The sequence below is a fragment of the Gavialis gangeticus genome, unplaced genomic scaffold (assembly GCF_001723915.1).
Source record: "Gavialis gangeticus isolate Ggan-Ray unplaced genomic scaffold, GavGan_comp1, whole genome shotgun sequence".
NCBI classification, from domain to species: domain Eukaryota; kingdom Metazoa; phylum Chordata; order Crocodylia; family Gavialidae; genus Gavialis; species Gavialis gangeticus.
The window spans coordinates 31,216,094-31,236,136 of NW_017729004.1; the positions used below are offsets into that span (position 1 = coordinate 31,216,094).

The 20,043-nt window shown below is 41.3% G+C and overlaps 1 protein-coding gene across 1 annotated transcript in view; it reads left to right on the top strand.

Moving 5' to 3' along the window:
• The window catches only part of PARD3 (par-3 family cell polarity regulator), an 844,345-nt gene that overhangs the window by 365,452 nt on the left and 458,850 nt on the right, over window positions 1–20,043 (top strand). Inside the window, exons 6-7 of the mRNA XM_019507949.1 lie at window positions 9,490–9,581; window positions 13,050–13,133. Coding sequence (XP_019363494.1) covers window positions 9,490–9,581; window positions 13,050–13,133 — 176 coding nt within the window. The remainder of the gene's footprint in view (window positions 1–9,489; window positions 9,582–13,049; window positions 13,134–20,043) is intronic.

Consider the following 20,043-nt stretch of genomic DNA (forward strand, 5'->3'; position numbering starts at 1 on the left):
CATCCCCCTACAAACCTATACCCGCCTCCCCATGCCCCCCACCCACCCACAATATACAAGAGTAAGACTTCATTTTAATCTGTTGTGCAATCACCTTTGTGTACACTACACAAACCCATGTAAATCAGGAGAAAAATATTTTTTGAAATCAGATTAATGAATGTTGTAGATGTTTGATTTTTAGAATACTATTTGTTAATTTTCTGGTTCTGAGCTGGCAAAACCCCTTGCTGAAAGGAGTTTTTCTGGGGGCAAGGGGAGGGGCTTCTGGTGGCAAAGGCCGGGGGCTCTGGGAATGGGACTTCCAGTCCCAAGATGGTGACTGGGGGCGTGGCACCTGGCAAGAGGCAGGGCTACCTGTGCGGTGCTTGAGAGCTTGCCAAAACTTGGTAAGCGGCCCTCTGCCTGAAATAATTGCCCACCCCTGATCTAATGCTATCCAGGCTGTGCCTGGGCCATCCCCATAGAGCCAGCAGGGGTCAATTGCTCCAGCCCAGGACTACAGGAACCTATCTTATAATAGCTGCTCTGAGCTGAGGTGCCACCAGGAAGATTTTCTCTCCTGTACTTCCAGTAATCCCCTTCCTAACATACAGGCAGCACAAAGGAAGAAGCTGAGAATTTGACTGCAAGGGTAGCAAAGAGCTGGATCAGGGAGGGAAAAGAGTTGATTGCACCAAAGTTTGGAGAGCTGGGACTGGACATTGAGGACAGAGAAAAAGTGAATGTATGCATGTCTATGTGTGTACTGTCTCTGTCTCTCTTTCTCTCTGTCTGTCCTGTGTTAAAAGGATGTTCTTAAGGCTGGAAAGTAAAGCATGGAAAAATAAGGTAAGGCTAAAATTCTGGTTTTCTGTTCAATATTAAAACAGCTCCTTTAACCTGTATTACAGTATAATTTTAATGACACTTTTTCTACAGAAACCCTGACTTATTCATTGTATAGGATGGAGAGTGTTTACTTAATGAGCAAGTACCCTATTTACTAGAATAGATATGACCCTGATTATAAGGTATGCGACACAGAGCTCCTGAGAGAAGCATCTGGGCAGGCTGCACAGGGGTGCGCTCCTTGCCACCAGCACAGCATTGGCTGTTTCTGTTGCAGGGGTTCCATGCTTACAGCTCTGCACTTGCAGCAGAGAAGCCCCATGCTGGACTCTGTGGGGAAGCAGGGGGCGGGGCTCCCTCCGCTCCCTGCAGAGTGTGGGGACCTGCGCAGCAGGGAGCAGGGGAGGCAGCAGGCTCCAGTGCAGGGTTTCCCCCGCTATGAGTGCTGGAGCTGCAGGCACATGACATGGAGCCCTGTTGATAGGGCAGGCTCTGTTCCCTCCTCCTGTGCTGCGCTGCCCGGAGCCATGCCTTGTGCTGACCTCCCCGCCTGCTCTTGCTGCTGGCAGGCAGTGGGGGCTGCATGCCATGTGGAAATGTATGGGGGTCAGTCCCCCCCCACCCTTCCGCACACCCAACACCCTTCTCCCACAACCTCCATCAACATATACATACACCCCAACATACTCTATGCCCCCTACATAGCCACACTGTCTCACAACTCTACCACACACAATAAAAAAGTGACACTTCATTTTTGAGTTATTATGCAATCTCTTTTATATACAGTACACAATCACGTCATGACAAATATTTTTTGTAATACAATTAATATAGATTATAGTAGGTGTTTGACTTACAGTGTATGATTTTTTTTTTTTTTCTGGTTCTAGGATGGAATCCCCCCCTTTCCTCAGGAGTATGGGGGGTGGTAGTAAACCAAAAGGAGGGACTTCCAGTGGCAAGAATCAGGGGTTAGGGGGCAGGACTTCTGGTCCCAATATAGTAACCAGGGGACAGGGCAGCTGTCAAGGGCTGGGACTACCTAAGCGGCCCCCAATACCTCACCAAAACTTGTTAAGCATCCTTCCGCCCAAAATAATTGCCTGCCCGTGTGTTAGAGGATGGTTTCAGGTTGGATGTAAGGAAGAACTTCTTTACAGTAAGGGTGAGCAGAATCTGGAATAGACTTCCCAAGGGGGTGGTGCAGTCCCCAACTTTGGAAGTCTTTAAGAGGAGACTGGACAGATACCTTGCTGGGATCATTTGATCCTGGCAGTATTCCAGCCCAGAGCAGGGGGTTTGGACTCAACAATCTTTCAAGGTCCCTTCCAGCTCTTAATTTCGATGATATGATGATTTCTGGGTAAACAGTATGCAATATCATGGTTTCAGTGACCTGAAAAAGTGTTGACCATGAGGGGGACTGTGCTTGGTGGGCACTTGTCAGCAGTGGCAGTGATCCCTCACAGTCCAGGATGATTACTCCCATGGGTCAAGTTAAGGGCTGTAGATGAATTTGTTTAGGGCTGAGGAGGGCTATCCTAGAGCCACAGACTCTGACAGCTGCCACAGGTGGTGGTTAAAGGGAGGGTTGGACCACAAATTCCTTGGTCTTGTTTCCATCCTTCCCTTCCATTTCTGTTGTTTTTCTGCCTCTGGGGTGAGAGTTTTCCTCAAAGAAAGATTTACCTTCTTTTGCAAGGTGTCACCATGTAGCCCTGTCCTGGGTTAGTTTTTCCTAACTTCTGTTATCAGTCCCACACTTAATGTTTGCCTTGAGTGTCCTTGAAGCATTTCCTTTGGCTTCAGCATTTCTTTTGTCATTTTCCTTGGCTGTGTTGGGAGTATAGCAGTTGTTTTGGTAAATGTGCATCAGAGATGTCCACTGCAACTGATGTTGAATAATCAGTGTTTCCATGCTGATGGTGTTAGCATCAGTAAGGACACTGGCATTTGTGTGTTGATCTTCCCACTTTGAGGTAGCACTGGTGATGGCATTCCAGGCTTTTCAGGTGGTCTCTGTAGGTCACCCATGCTTCACATCTGTAGAGGAGTTGGGATTACCAGTGCCTTATAGTAGGAACTTTGTTTGAGTTCTGATGTTGTGATCATTGAGCACATGATGATTTAGTCTTCTGAAGGCAGAGCTGGCATATCAGATCCTATACTGGATCACCTCATCGATGATGGCCTTCTTTGAGAGATGGCTTCCAAGGTATGCAGAGTTCTGCTTTCTCCAGCTCCTGTATGTCACTGAGGATCTTTGCTAGGGGAGTTGATTGGCCTGGAGAAGGCTGGTGAAGCACCTTTGTTTTTCTGATATTAAGGGTCAGTCCCAGGCACTGGTATGCTCGAGAGAAGCAGTTAAGGGTCCTCTTTAATGGGAACATCTACACGTGCGTTAACACACGGTAATAACAGGTACTAAATGCATGATAATTGGCACTACTGTGCAGTAGCACCAGTGCAAATCTTTTAAGTGATGCTAATGTGCAGTAGACTAATACTGCTGCACATTAGTGCATTAGCATGGCTTTCACTGTGACATGCTAATGTGCAATAGAATTAGTTTACCGCGCTTTTAGTGTCTTGTGTAAATGCGCTGAGTATATACAATGACGGCACAATTATTGGCATACTGAAGTTCCACCGTTGAGGCTCAAGCAACTTTGGTTTTGGCAGGGAGGTGGGAGAAATTGAAAAGGTTTCCATCCATGCTAGGTGCTGATGCCATGTGGCAGATGGTCCTGGATGAACATCTTGATGATGGCAACTAAGAGAAACAGAATTGGTGTGATCATGCAGCCCTGCTTGACACCAGTTCAAATGGCAAAGGGCTCCGTAGCAGAGACGCTGCATAGGATGGAGACAGTCATCTGCTCATCAAGGAGTCTTAGGAAGGTGATAAATTTCCTGGGGCAATCAAACTTAGTGCTTGATGGGCACTACCATATGTCTTACTCAGATGGGCTGCACCAACCTATTCTTGTTGTAGGTTTCCATTTAACATCCTGGTGAAGTTCAAGCATTTTTGGCAGCAAGGGGAAGTTTCAGGGCTGACTTGGGCCCTTCTGGTACCAGTCAGGTATTGCAGTACTTTCAGGCCCAGTGCCAATTCCCTGTGGAGGGAATACCCACCCATTTTTTAAGGGCCAAAACAAAACAAAAAGGTTCTCATTCTCATGTTTGCTCAGTGTGGGCCATGTGTTTTATGGTTCTGCTCAGTGAAGACCACACTTAATGAACCTCATAGTTGGTTTCCATTGCTGATGACATGCTGCTTTCAGCAGCAGTTTAGTGATAGACAATGTATTAAGTGATATTTCCTTGTATGCTATTACAAGGTGAGGGGCTTTTTTTCCTCAGGCCACCTGGGAGGAAAAACCTCATCTTGTACTTGAGTAAATATAGTATTCAGCTTGTGGTCCCACATCTTATTTGCTGTACTGTAGTCAAACCCTACTCTGAAAAGAGAATTATTAATTTGGTATGTTTTTTTCTATGATGTGCATTCAGAGTAGGTGAGTGCTTCCTGAACATAAATTAATTAATTTTTTTTTAATCAAATCAGAGTTACATGAGGGCCTGTAATTTCCCTTCTGCTGGTGGGGAACTGAGACTCTTAGATTAAACTAAAACAGTTTGCTAAGTCTGGGTGCCCAATCTGAGGCATTCTGTTGGGCTGAGTTTTGAATGCTCAGCATCCTGTATATGCTTCAGCACAGCTCCCATTGACTGAGTTTGGTGTCTTACAGCAAAGCAGAGTTTTAAGCAACATTTTGAAATAGAGTAATGAAGTGATTATGCAACTATCTACAGAAAACTCCTCCCAAGTGTGAGGGGTAGCATAAGAGGTGCTGTTTTGAAAGTTAAGAAGTGAATGACAGAGGCTCACATCATAAGCTGGCATTTTGATAGTGATTGAGACAGATAATAGGACTAAAGAGAGTTCACGATGAGTCCTGAAATTGAAGACGACATTGGTCTCTCTTTCACATCTCAACCTTGCTTTCCACAGAGTAGGTCTATCTTGGGCACTAAGTCATGGGTGATATGGAAGAAATATTATTCTCTGATGTAAATAAAGACTATTTCATAATATAAATGGACAAGCTTGTTAAATTCACATTCAACAGGCATCCTTAAATCTGGCATTAAATGTAGTTACATGAGCTTGGAGGGTGTTCTGTAACTACAGCGTATTGGAGCAGACTCGATTAATTGAATCTGTTGGAGCATGGTAATTACTGCACTCTAGCCAGCCTCTGTGTGTTGTGTATCAGTGTCCTTGCATTTTAAAATGGCAGCGGGGGTGCTTTTATCTAAAGCTCACTTGACGAGCTTTGGATAAATCGCCCCCCACCACCATTTTGAAGCGCTGGAATGCTGATACACGAGATGCTGTGGGTACTTTAATTAGAATATTTATTTTCTTATAAATCTTTCTCTAAAAATAATACAAAATCAATACTTTAAAAAAAAAATACCATGCATCCATATTCAGTGGCTTTATTTGTAACTGCAGATCCCTCCAAAAAATCTGCTACTATATATCTGTGTACAAGCTTATTGATTGTTACAAGACTCAAACTGCACAGAGATTTACATGGAAGGAGGGTGTAGTGCCTTGGAATGTTGAATTTAACTGTATTATCTGAGCTACAAATAATTTGAAAGTTTTACCTTTGTTTCTGTTGTTTAACTGCACTGCAATGTCTTGTTTCTTTTGGTATAAAGTATATTGCAGTGTTGTGTATATAAATTTTTACCAGGGGTTTACACAAAAATATATTTTGTGGCAAAAGCCTGCTGAGCTATGTTTCTTGCTGAGTTTTTAGAATGCCCTTGTCCTGCTAAATATAATGTACCTTCTTGGTTTACCTCAGTAATAGCATATACAGGTGGATTTTGCTATTCAGGAAGAAAACTGCTTTCTAAATAAAGAAATGACTGCTCGATGCAAAGATTTTCGCAGCGAGTTACTCTTCTTAGTAAATCAGAATTTTAAGTTAAATCCCTCTGCAGGTGTCCAATTTTCTCTATGTTCAGTTCCATGTAAATCAAAATCTGTGTTATATTGGAAAGAAAAGAGTGTCTGATTGCTGCAATATTAAAGATGTTTTAAAAGGACACATCTGTTGATTATGGCAGTAATACTCTAGTTAAGGTTGAGAACCCTCTTCCTTTCTAAGCACCTAATTCTAAGCACCTTAGTCAAGCACTTAAAAGTTTTTGATGAAGACCATTTTGATGTCCCTGACTATACAAAATGTGAAAAAAATGTGCAAAACAAGTTTTGTTTCAGATGTTCAAACTTCTAGCGGGTATAATGCTCAGTAAAAAATGTATGAGAAATAGTGATGTTTCAAAGTCAGCAACATGAATGTTGAGTCCATCATCTTTCATTGCTGTTGATAATGATTAGTAGAGAATCAAAATGGCCCTTTGCCTTAAACAAAAAAAAAATCAGGCTCTGACTTTTGATAAATGCTGAAGCAAATGCATATTAGTCACTAGGAAATGCCTGTTGGCTGTAATGACACTACTGATATAGGTAAAATTATGCAGATACTTTATTATACAATATGTTCAAGATCGAATTAAAAATAAACCAACAGGAAAATAAGACAAGAACAGGTAAGGCCGAAGGTGAAAAGAAATTATATGTACTTGAATATGTGGTACGTGCATTTTAAATGTTTTGTTATTTTCTGGTTTTGGATAAATTGTGGTCTGATGATCATACTACATAAGAATCTACCAAATTGCATAACTCCAGATAAGTATCAGCGTGAAGAGAGAGAAAAACAGAAGATTGTTTATTGCTGTGTGTGACTCTACATTCAAGTGTAGAGTTTTTCACTTGAATCTTGATATCATGCATGTGTCTTCTTGAAATGTATTGATTTGAATTATGACCAGTCAATGATCTCTTAACAGCAAGGAAATTGACTACCAAAGTACTACAATAAAAAGTAGTATTTTGGGTGAGATTTTTTTCAGTTCAAAATTGTGATTTGTACATGTAACTATAGTAGTGATATAGATAAAGCACTGTGTAAGAGAGAGGTCTCATGTGACCTGTAACTACATAAATAATAATAGCTTCCTGATTTTTGAGCATTTAAAATGCAATTCACACATTTTTGTACGTTATATGCAGTTTATACTATTTTGTACCTGCCTGTAATTTTAATTAGTCTGTGATACTTAAATATCTATATTGTGTAAGATTACACTGAGGATAAGTGCACTTTTTATTTAAATGCATGACTTTGAGGACAAATAAATGTTATCTTGTTATTGCATATTTGTGAGTTAGTTGTTATCCTTTACATTTAGTTTATGAACAACATTTTCTGTATGGAAAATCTTATTTGGGCTTCTTGTTTACATTAATAATGCAGTTCTAGGCAGGTTCAAGATGCTGGTTAACCTTTGAAATGTATTACTTGCCTGGTGCTTAAGAGAGATAGATGACTAAGAAGTACATATTAGAGCCTCTCAAAACACAGGATCATCAATCTTCAAGTAGCTTGGCTTCATGCAGTGCACTGCTATCCAGGATGTACAAAGCATATCTACAGCAGCTCATAGAAGCTTGATGCATCCAGCCTCTTATTTTTGCAGACTCTCAGAGGAAATGTCAATTGGACGTTACTGACTGCCTCTGCTTTGCCTTAATATCTCTTCAATAATTTAATATATTGTCTAACTCTGTGCTGAATTCATACTCCATCACTTACCATTTTACTGATTGATGTCTTTGCCCGTGGAATCTAAATCTATGCTTTGAAACCCTACTGCTTACAATATAATATTTCTGTTTGGTCACATGGGTAATTAAAAGCATAAATTTCTGTTGAATAACATAGTTATAAAAATGCTTTGGGTTCTCTCTTTCTAATGGAAGTCCTTTAATTACTTTGTTCTAAATTTGGAAGTTCTGTATTCCCAATTCTGACATTAAAAATTATAACACCAGTGAATAATGTATGTATTTTTAATTTGAGCTTCCAGAAAGTAAAATCAGTCTGTTAACATTAGAGTTCCTATTAACTCTTTGAAGTCATAAATACTCCTAGATTCTATTAATGAAGTTCTGCAGTAAACAATACATATAACTCATTTTCAGGAACAATATACTATTTTGTGAGCTAACTTAGCATGAGTGATTCTATAAGTTTAAGAAATTTAAACACAATTGCAAAATATCTGTTACTTAATGACTAAGGGGTATATTCTGTGCAGTCCTACTTACGACAGTAGTACTAACTTGCTTACTTCAGTGGAGTTATATGTGTAAATTAAGATTTGCAAGGTTGTGGTACAGATACTTCACTGATTTATACCTCATGTAAGCCAGTTTTGAGAGAGAAACATTGGCTTATGATTTGGACCTACATATTTTAAATGAACACTGTCAACTCATAAAACATCATAGTTATCATTTCACTTGCTTTTACAAGTTATAACAAGATTGTTATCCAAAAGACATATACGTGCCCAAGTATGTATGCACACGCGCACACACACATTCTATTCTAATTTAATAAAGGGCTTAGTCCGTCTGTCTGTCTGTAATGCTCTTTGGAGCACTGTGATTGGTTACTGAAACCAATCAGAGTGCTCCAAGAGTGTTACGGACAGGTGGTGGCAGAGTGTGGCCATGAAGGTGGGGACAGAGGGCAGGGAGCAAGGGGGCGAGGCCAGCAGTCCTGGCTTCATCTGTCCCCCATCCCCAGCCCTGCTCCCTGGAAGTGGTAGAGCACTGTTGTGACGCAGGGAATAGAGCGAGTGGGGTGGGGGAGGCTGTTCCTTCCCCTCTGTCCCCGCCATCATGGTGGCACGCTGCCGCCTCCTGTCAGTAACACTCTTGGAGCACTCTGATTGGTTTCAGTAACCAGTCGGTGTTTCAAGAGTGTTACAGACAGACAGACGGCCCTGCTCCTTGGAAGCGGCAACAGCACGGGGTGCTGGCAGAGGAGGATGGAGGGGATGGTGGGACAAGCTTCCCCCCTCCCTCTGCTCCTGGGGGACAGCAGCAGTGTGGAGGGGGGGTGGGTTAGGGTTAGCGTGCTTCCCCCCTGTTCCCACCCTCCATCATTCTTGACAGGCAACTTGCTAGTGCAAATATATTTGCCCTTATATTTTTAATTAGTTCACTTGCTGCTTGTGACAGAATATTCATTTTTTCATAGAGTAGTCGATCAATTTTTTGTGTCTATGCTTGTTTTTTGCAGAACAATATAGGGGCATGAGGGTGGCAGAGAAACTCTGAAATAGATACAGTACCTGATACTGCTACTAACTTACCCTTTTAAAATTAACTAGAATTCAGATTGGGTGTCTCTCTTCATTTGAGTTGTTCAATAAAGTTCATAATAACCAGACCATAAGAATGTTTATTCATTAGTGAGCAGTGTATGCTTTACCTATTTATTTTATGTCCCTACTTCGTTAACCGTACCTACCTTAGCATAGATTCTCTACACAGCATTTCATAATTTCATAGGCATGAAATTACCTATCTTCTAGGTGAATGTTACACAAAAACTTACAGTGATAAATATAGGTTAGTTGAGCTATTATTTCCATCTTGGATATAATAAACGTTGTAATTTGAACTGGAATATTTATTTTTTTTATGTACAGGATGAAGATGGGGCAGATGAGGACAGCAGTAGAGTTGAACCAGTTGGACATGCAGATACTGGTTTGGAAAATGCAACAAATTTTTCCCTGGAGTAAGTTGCTGGATATAATTGCATTTTTAATGTTTAAGAATCCAAATAAAGTAGCAAAGAACTCCTATGAATGAGCAAGAACACACAAAAATACATTTTTATTTGGAACTGCTCATAAGACCTTTTGCCCATTGAACCAATAATAGCTCTTCCCCTGTTTTGAAAATCGTAATAGTAGAGATGTCACAGCATTGAACAGAATATCTTCAGATCTGTGGTGAGGTAGGAACTGGTAAATTTTCTACCTTCATAGAAGATAGAGTGAAAGAGGGAATGGGCTCAACTGGCTCTCTAGAAAATAGCAGTTGGATGTAAACGACATAAACAACTCCCTACAATTTATAAAAGAGTTCAGAGGAAAAGTTTTCCATGGCAATCTTGAATGTGGAAGGCCTACCCAAACAAGCAGAACTCCAAGCTCAATGCACTTTTCTGTTCTGCAGCTATCTTGAAGCTGCTGTCTGCTCTAGGAAAGGTTCAGCCAATTAGGATTTCACAGTGAAACCTAAAATGGAGCAAGTTTGGCCTTTTGAGTTTCATTTCAAAGAGAATGCCCCAGGCTACATTTTGATATTGATTAGGACGTGGCTTGTAATACTTTAAACTTTTTTATGTTTGTCCTTTTATTGGTAGAAATACTGATTAGTGTAGGTATTAAAAATAGTGAATTAAGTGTATGATAAGCACAAGAATATGGTATTAAAATTTAATCTGTTACATATATTAACAAATACTGTAATGTTGGCCACATCTGCACGATATGCTGACTGTGCAGTAGCCTGATTACTACTGTGCAGTAGCGTCACGTGACAAAAAACAGGACATGACACTACTGTGCAGTCTTAGGCTACTGCGCAGTAACTCGGGCAACTGTTTACTTAAGTACCAAATGACTGCTCAGTAAAAACTGTGGAGTCAGTGTCTTGTGCAGATGCAGCTACTGTGAATTAAAAGTGCTATTTGCTAATTGGAATATGTAAAATATGCATCAAATTTAATGCCTCTTGTTTTTATTTTTGAATTGATTTTTATATGGACATTTTATCATGTGCTCCCTTTTTTTCTTTTAGTTTTTTTTTTATATTGCATCTCTTCTGCACACTTACAGGCAAAACTCATAAATTCAGAAGTGTAGTGGGAGCTTTTTTAGTATTGTTGGAGGGCTTGCACAGGCACACGGGGAAGTCAGATTTAGGACCAAAATTAGAATGACCTCTGCTTGGATGGTTTGGTACACAGCAAAGAACATTGAAAGCCACTTAGAATGGATTGATTAGGACAGGGCAGATTTCTTTCCAGACCCATTTTAGGGAGCTAAACAGTAGAAAAACAGTAGTAGCAGCAGAAGCTCTTCTTTGAGCTAAATTGAATGTGTGGCAAAAAGGATGCCTGCCCTAGTGGAAGCATAGAATAAGCCAAAGAAAAAATAGATTCAGTTACGATCTAGATAAGTCAGTTTTCATTCTTTAGGTGTCCTTTTAATAGATTCTGTGTAATTTAATGCCCTTCATGAATGTTCTAGTTTCATCAAGTTGATCACAGTTACGGTTCTCTGCCCTCATCTTCTTTGCTTAAAAGAAAACTGGGACCGAATGGAAAGAAAAAGTGCCCTTTGGAACGGGGATGTGTAGAGCAGAGATGAAGAACAAAAGGGATCTCTTAGAATGCTTTCAGGACTTGAACAAAATTAGTTGGCTCCTGTGAGTCATTTTGTGCAGCTCAGTGAAAACCTCTGACTAATGAGCAGTGAGACTCAAAAAAACGGAAAAAAAAAATAGAAAAAAAAAGTTAGCGTGCCTGAAGACTGGTGGAAAATAACATTGGATACTCTAATGCTGTTAACTAAGTGGTTTGTTTCCCCGTATCTGGAAAACTGTATTCAGTTTTCATCATCCTATCCCAAACAAAGCACAGGAGACATGGAAGAGCTGTAGGAATAGGTAATAAAAACGAAGTATGAAAGAACTTTCACAGGAGTAATTGGGAAGATGAGGATAGGCTTGATTAGACAACAAAACATGTAAAAGGAAGAATAATTGTGTGAAAAACATAAAGCAACCAATTGCAGGCAAGCACAAGGATAAAACTCCCTCACTGGCAGGCTGTTCATTTATTCCATAATTGTCGGTTTTGGAGTTTCTTTAGCTGTCCACTAAATGATGTGATACTGGCTCCTGTCAAACACAGTATTCTGGATTAAACGATGTAATTTGGTATGGCGGTTCTGGATCTGATCCAGAAATGTTGATGCAAGTGGGCAATCTCTTATTGATATCAGTTAGCATTGGATTTGGCCCTGTGTTCCTATGCAGATTATGGAGTTGTAATCTTGGTATGCTCTCTGGAGGCAAGCCACTTATCAAATGTACCATATATAGCATTGGATAATATTCAAAATGTGTGCTACACTACTGGTGGGCATAAACCACAAATTCAGATTTGAATCCAGACCTGAGATTTCCCAAAGTTATGTTGTGTATGGATGAGGGGGTTGGCTTAATCCATCTGTGGCTTGTAGCTGTATGGCTTTTTGGATCCTGGTTTAATCTTTCCTTGGTAGGGGAGGGGGTGTATGAACAAAAGGGGGTAGGGAGTGTTGCTCAAGGCGTATTGCTTCTCAGCCTCTTCAAGGCTAAAATAAAGTATAGTAGATATTAGTATAACTTTTTTCTGAGCTCATATTTTTTATTTAACCATCTTTTCATAGTTCTCTTTTAAAAGCAAATGGCAAAAATGAGAACCAAATCTGACCCTTTGCTTTGGAAAGGTGAGTTGGGGGTTTAATTTGAAGAGCCAGAATTAAGGATCTATATACACATAAGAGAAATAACTGTAGTAAACTTAGTATATAAATAAGTAGAAATTTAAACCATCAAATGCTCTTCATATACCAAAAAGCAAAGGGACCAATTTAAAAATGCAAATGGCCCTCAAATTGGTTGATCTATTAGGTAATAAAGACTAGAGTAGATTAGTAACTATTGGGCAGTTGAATAAAGTATGATAAAGACATTAACAGCCTTTACAGCTTTTAAGGAAAATTATGTTCAATATTTACATATTTTGGCTGTTATAGTACAGTCCAAAAAATGCATTTCATACTGCTTTAAAGCATCTTTGATACAAAAATTAAAAAAAGAAATATCTTAAATATATATACTAGTAACCTAAGGAAAACAAACAATGAAAACTTTATCATTATTTTACATTACGCAAGTCATATAGCAGATTAAATTTACTTAAAACTTTAGCTCATTTTCATTTGTTTTATTAACAAAATTATGTTTGATTGAATTCCTTTCATGCCATCAGACTAATATTCAGGTATGTAGTGCTTAACATTGCTTTCATCACCATTACTTAAGTTCTGGAATATGTTCTGTTTTTGTGCATGTGCGTTTTTATGTGGGTTTTTTTGGTTCATTTACGGTACATGTTCATGTTCCCTCATTCATCATTGTCTCACAGTGATATGGTAAAGCTCGTAGAAGTCTCCAACGACGGTGGGCCTCTGGGAATCCATGTAGTGCCTTTCAGTGCCCGAGGCGGAAGGTAATGTATTGTGTAGGATTTTAATTGAATCATAACTTGCTGTGTTTTATCTTAAGCTAACACTTGTGTAGTTGCCATTATATTTGTTTGAAATACAGCATAGTGTTTAGGACAAAGTTTTGTTGATTAAATAAATGTATCTCACCTCACATTGGTGCAAAGGCTCTGTTTATTATGAAGTAGGGTAGCAGAATCTGACACTTAATTTATTGTAGACAGTGTATTGTGATATCATGGAGTTACAAGGGTATGGACTATGTCATAGTTATATTACTCCTTTTAATTCAGTCTAATTTTATGTATCATTTTCCTTCTGGATCTGTACAGTCATAATTTTCCAAAGTACAGTTTTCTATAATATGTATCTTTATAGCTGTGTGTACCTTATAAGCTACGTTGGGTGCATCTACACATTGTCCTACAGCAATGTAGTGGTGTGCTATGTCACTGTACAGTGTGCTATAACAACATAAAGGTCATGTGGGTTTACGTGTGATGGCCAGCTATGTTGCTGTAGCGATGTGTTCCCCTGGTGTAGAATGCCGCTATGGCAACCTAGTGGTGAGCTGTAATGATGTGCCATGCGCGTGGCACAGCAAACACCGATACTGCACTGTGGTTTAGTACTTCCAAAAGGAAGTACTAAAGTACAGTGATGTGTAGTTGCGACCACTGAAAGAAAAATATATTATTTGTAGTACTAAAGAGTGTCTTCTGTGTTTAAAAACGTAAAAAGATAAATGTATGGAATGGGTTTTGAGATGTAAGAGCCTGTTGTCAGAGAGTGAGCATTTTTTAAACTGCATTTTTGCCAAAAAGCAAGAATTCCTGAAGTTAAAGTGCCAGAAAAATTGCAGTACAGGTGATTTACATTCTAATACAGGTTTCTCTCAATTTATGCGGGTTCTTTATATGTGAATTCCCTCTTACGCAATGACCCTTTTTATATCCCAAATTAGTTATATGTGAGGTAAATTCACTCTTATGTGGTCAACTCTGGGGCTCTGCTTGTCCCCACTCACCTGAGCCCCTGGGCTGTGTCGTGCCATGGTGCAGGTAGGTGGTGTTGGCTGCTCCCGGGGCTGCTGCAGCAGGGGGTGGGGGTGAGTGGGGACAAGCGGAGGCCCAGGGCGTAGTGAGGTAAGTTTGTAGGGGAAGGGGGGGAGGGGCATGACACAGTACGTAGACTGTTCCCGGAGGTGCAGCAGGGAGCAAAACAGATAAAACTGAGTGGGTGCAGAGCGTGGGATGGGGGAGTGCAGCTCATGCTGCTACATGCACCCTGGAATCGCTGCAGGCTGTGCTGGGCTGTTCCTGGTGGCAGTGCTGGGAGGGCAGGTGTGTGTGTGGGGGGGCTACAGTGAATTATGGGGTAGCAGCAGCTCCCCTCCTATTGCTGCAGCCTGCCCCCAGTGCCGGGAAGAGTCCAGTGCTGCCCTTGGTCCCAGCCTCCAGCGGCAGCCTGCTCTCCTTCTGCGTGCAGATCTGGGGGCGAGTGCCACCCCCCCCACCCCCCCAGAAGAGCCTGGCACAGCATCCCAGCCTGCAGCCCTTCTGGAGTGCGCATAGCAGCAAGAGCTGCGCCCACATGTCCCATGCCCTAAACCCACTCAGTTTTCTCTGCTTTGCTGTCTGCTGCAGCCCTGGGATTGGCCGACAGGCTGCACTGCACCGCTTCCCCTGCCTGTTCCCTAGTCTCAGCCTTACTCCCTCCCGCCCTCCCCGCCACGGGAATGTATCCCTATTTCTTACTTTGTAAACTGAGTTTCTTTTATACAAATTCAATTCATGCAGAGTTTTCTGGGAACGCATGTACTGCATAAATCGAGGGGAAACCTGTACCATTTTTGAGATTGTTAGTAAACAAACCACTACATTTATAAATGCAAGCTTTGTTTAGGTGAGACATTAGTATTTAGTATCCTTAATCAAAACATTAATATGAGGACAACTGTATTACTTCTGCGGCAATTATTCTTTATTGTGTTGGATTTAAAGCTTGTAGGTGTGCTGAAAAAGAGATAATCCTTCAAGTATATAACTTGGAATTTATGCTGCGGAAGAAGATTATCTTTGAACCTAATTGCATTCGCTATTTCTGCTCTTTAAGGGAAAAAGGGACTAAAATATGTTTTTAAAGAATGTAATCTTGCTTTACTTTTTGAAAGTATATTATGTTCTTTACAAGTCTACATAGCCAGTAGCAATTTCAGTTTAAATTGATTAAAGTGAGTATCACTTATTGTATATCAAATATTTATATCAGCTGCTTTTCATACACTACTGTGTTTTTCTTTCTGTATTGGATACCTATTGATGTGATGTAAAAACTTTACTTCTGGTTATTATTTTAAGCTAGTAGTGCTTCAGTAGCCACACTGACATGCAGTAGTATGACATAGCTATTAATTTTGGTGAACTTAAGACAGTTTTCCCTAAGGACTCCAAGAATGAAAAACAAGCTGCCATAATATGGTGACTGTCTCCTCCCATGAGTGACTTGATGTTCAGTGATTTCAGTCAGTGGGATATGAGTGAGTAGCATTTCAATCACAATTTCACAAATAAAGGTGGTAGGTTGTGGTTAAGTTTGACCTTTTATACAGGTTGTTGGTCTGTGGCCACCTTAAGTGAAAAGAGAGGACCAGTTGGTTACTTCCTTTTCACTGTTTAGTTTAATAAAGGTTTGATTTTTTTTTTTTTTTTTTAAACAGTCAAAGGAGTACTCCAGGGCCGCCTCTACATGTTTACAGATATGGTGCAGTTAACTGAAACCAGCTACATGTGCAAAGTAGCTATCATGCCAAAAAATGGTCCAACCAGCTATAAGATTAGACTTCGAAAATGTGTATTAACTTTTAGCTGGTTGGTATCCAGCTTTCATTTACATTTGTAGCAGGGTCTCCCCTCCGCTGTGGCAGTTGCATCTCTCAGCCATGGGGGTGTATGGGGTGTCTCCACAGCTGAAAACCCCTTAACTGAGGGGCTCCTAGTTGTGGGAGCTTGCTTTTTGCTGGTGCAGGGGGAGCCCAGGATTAGGTGTAATGGGATCTATTGTGCAATCCCACAATCTCACCTTCTGCCATGCATGTCACATGGCAGGAAGCACAGCTGAGTGGATTGCACATTTTAGATCACCTTGTGCCTTTACCTGCATGAGTAGAGGGGCCCTAGATCTCTAAAATGCATAAGGATTTTTCTTTAATAGGGGAAGAGGTACTAGAACTACAAAATAGTATCAGTTGTAAGAACCACAAGTTTAGTACTTAATTTGTACCTACTAAAAATAGATGACATATTTGTCAATTACAAGCTGCTGCATGGTTACTTGTGAAAGATATTGCTACCCTATAATATGAGCAATACTAATGAAAGTTGTATATTTAATTTGGCTTTTCAACCTACTAAATTTTTTATTATCTTAAGCTATTAGCACTATACCCGTGTAAATCTGTCTTTGAAATTGAAGTGTATTGGAGATATTTTCCTTGTAACACTGAGTTTTATATGGTATTTTAGTTGTATGAGATTTGTATAATAAAAACATTGCAATCTTGCAAGTCCTTATTCAAAGGAATAGTTTCTTTCAGTTAGCTGGACCCCTTCTGACTCAGTAAAGTGTTGCAGGCTGTTACCATGATTTTTAAGACTAAGACACAAAGTTTAAACTTCTTGTATTGTACATAGTGGTCAGAAAAAATAGGGTGATTTACTTTTTAGGACCATCAGAGATATGTTAATGTGTCAACAGTCCTATGTCTTATAAGCTTTTCTTCCATTTTTCCTTGGTTTTAGATTTTGTTACAGTTTTAATAAAAGTGAATGTCTGTAAGAAATGCCACACTGTGAACTTAGACTTGGACAAATGTAAAGGAGCTGAAAATAAAACCGTTTTCTACCAAACTAATTTAGATATTTAAATCAATCAACCTTTGGTTAAATACTATAATAATACCTTGAAGAAAAATATAAACAATTCCAGGCTGTATTGCAGGGAAGTCAGAACCCATGATACTTTGCAGCTATTTTGACAGCAGTATCCAAAATATTGTTTATTCACAGCTCCTTGTTGCTTGTCTTATTTCCCCTAACATTTTGACAGTTTCTACATCCTTAATGTTACAGTCCCTCTTACCCACACTTAATCTTTAAATGCAAACTTAGGAAGATTCTAGTAGTGTTTATCTTAGGCTGATGACCTTTTTTCTTGTTCTCTTTCTGAGTTCATTCCTTATTCCATCATTCTCAACTTGGACAGAAACTATTTCATGTGCTTGTGCTCAACCTTTTGAAAAGCTAGATAATGTGTGAGCTAAACCTAAATGTTTTGAATTAGCAAAATCTCGTACAGCTTTTCACAAGTATATAAATTAAATCATTACAAAAGGTTAGATTTTGATAAATGTAAAGTTAAAACTTGGTTGCAATGACACTAGTTACTTTTGTATGTATTTTACTATCACTTTTAATATATGAGCACAAATATGAATGAGTATATCTTCATGCTGCTTCTGTGAGAGTGCAGTGTTGTTATCCCCATTATAATCGAGACATCTGCTGGGACTGAAACACAGCGGGGCACAAGCAGTCCATCAGGGCAATCTAGTTATGGATGATGCAGGGAAGTATAAAGCGTTTTTTGCTTCAGTTTTCACAAATAAAGGCACCTGTCATGACTAGTGCAGTTGGCAGCGAAGATAGAGAAGGAGATACATAGCCTAGAGTGGTAGAAGAGCAGGTTAGGGTTTACTTAGCAAAGCTAGCTGCTTTCAAACTGGATGGGATGCACCTTGGAGTACTAAAGGACTTGGCTGAAATAATTTCAGAGCCATTGTCTATCCTCTCTGAGAACTCAGTGAGGTCCCAGATGACTGGAAAAGGGTCAATATATGCCTATGTTTTTAAAAAAAGGGAAGAAGGGGAATGTGGTGAACTCAGACAAGTCAGCCTGACCTTGAAATCTGGAAAGATCATGGAACAGGACCCCAAGGAATCTGTTATGAAACACCTAGAAAAGAGTAAGAAAATCAGTAACAGCCACCATGGATTCACCAAAAGCAAGTCATGCCACACCGGATGAGAGGAGAGCAGTAGATGCGTTCTACCTGGACTTCAGCAAGGCTTTTGATGCTGTCTCTCCCAACATTCTCATTAACAAACTAGGAAATACAGACTAGATTAAAGTAGTATAAAGTATAGAATCATAGAAAATTAGGGTTGTAAGAGACCTCAGGAGGTCATCTAGTCCAATCCCTTACTCAAAGCAGGACCATCCCCAAATAAATCATCCCAACCAAGGCTTTGTCTAGCCAGGTCTTAAAAACCTCCAAAAATAGGGGTTCTACAACCTCTCTGGGTAACCTGTTCTCTGTGGCATAGAGCAAGTACTGCTAGAAAGACAAAATGTACAGGAAGTGTGGCATCCCAAGGAACAATCTGGGTTGGCAGCAAGAACTTCCTGGTGTTGCAGGAAAGCAACAAAGGTAGACCCCAGACTCTTGCAGGGATAGTAGTAAGATCGTCACTTCGTTACTGTAAACAGGTCTTTATATAAGTTCCAGTAAATGCTGTTGTTTCCACACCACACCTCATCAACATAGAACAGATTATATGTAGCAGCTCATTCACTCTTAGTCGGTTCTTCAGTCAAAAGCTACTGCTTCACCAGCATCTGTGAGAGTGTTAACACTGGACTCTGCCTCTGCTCTTTGCAGCCTTAGGGAGAGGTGATAGCCATCTTGGGGACCATGAGTCATAGGCTAGGGACAGACATTCAAAAAGCCTGAGCCTGAATTAATTCAATCTTTGCAGGTTAGTCTAACCTGCATAGATTAAACCAATTTGCAAGTGAATTTCCAGAATTCACTTTTGATTTTGGAAATGGAGGCACATGTCTGTAGTGGCTCAGGTTAGAAGCTGGGGGCGGGAGGTGGGGGGCACTAGAGCGAGCCCTCCCTTCCTTTTGCAGCAGCCACAAGGCTGGAGGGAAGCTGACTTGGGGGCCATGGCCAAGCCCCACGGCAGGCTGCTAAGTACGATTGGGGAGGGGTTTAAACACCCCCGTCTGGTCTGTAGGGACCCCAGCTGAGGGGTTTCTGGAGTGGGGGAAGCAGCCCTTGCCAGGCTTGTCCTGGGGAAGAGATGGGGATGTGGCCAGACACAGGCCTGGGCAGCACGTCAAGCCAAGGGGGGGCAGGGAAGAGGATTAAACTCCCCTGTCTCCCCTCTCAGGCGTGGGCAAGGGGTCTTTGTGGCTTTCCCCTCTGCTTGCCTCTTGCATGGTGGGGGGCCTGGCCAGAGTTGGCCAGCACAGCCCCATCATCGGCCTCAGGCTGAGCCTGGGGCTGCAGGCCTGGGGGCTACAGCTGTGGGGCTGAGCCAGGCCAGCCCGCGGGTGCTGCTGAGGGCAGGCATGGAGGAGCGGCCTGAGTTTGGGCCATGGGGGCTGGACCCTTCCCAGAAGGCTGCAGCTTGGGCTGGGGCTTCAGAAGCTGTGCTCCTGGATTGCTCCCAGCTGCCCATGCCTGGGCTGGGCTGTTATGGAACTGCACCTGGCTGGGAAGGGCCTGGCCTGGCCTGGCTGGGTCGTAGAGACAGGGCCCTTCCCAGCTGGCGGCATGGGCAGCAGCTGGCCAGGCAGTAGTGCAGAGGTAACGCTGTTGTAGCTGCAGGTGAGTGGCTTGGCAGCTGGACTGGGCGTGAGGGATATGTTAAACATGCTTGCAGCTGCCCACGCCAGCTTGGAGGTGCCGGTGGGTCTGGAGTCTGGCAGCCACCCACCATGGGGGCTTGTATGCCCAAAGCCACCACGCCCCCTGTCCATCACAATGCAGCACCCAGCTAGCTGCTGCCTCCCTGGAAGCAGTTCGCTGGCTGGGGCTGGTGGGGCTGTTCTGTGTCCTTTGTCTCT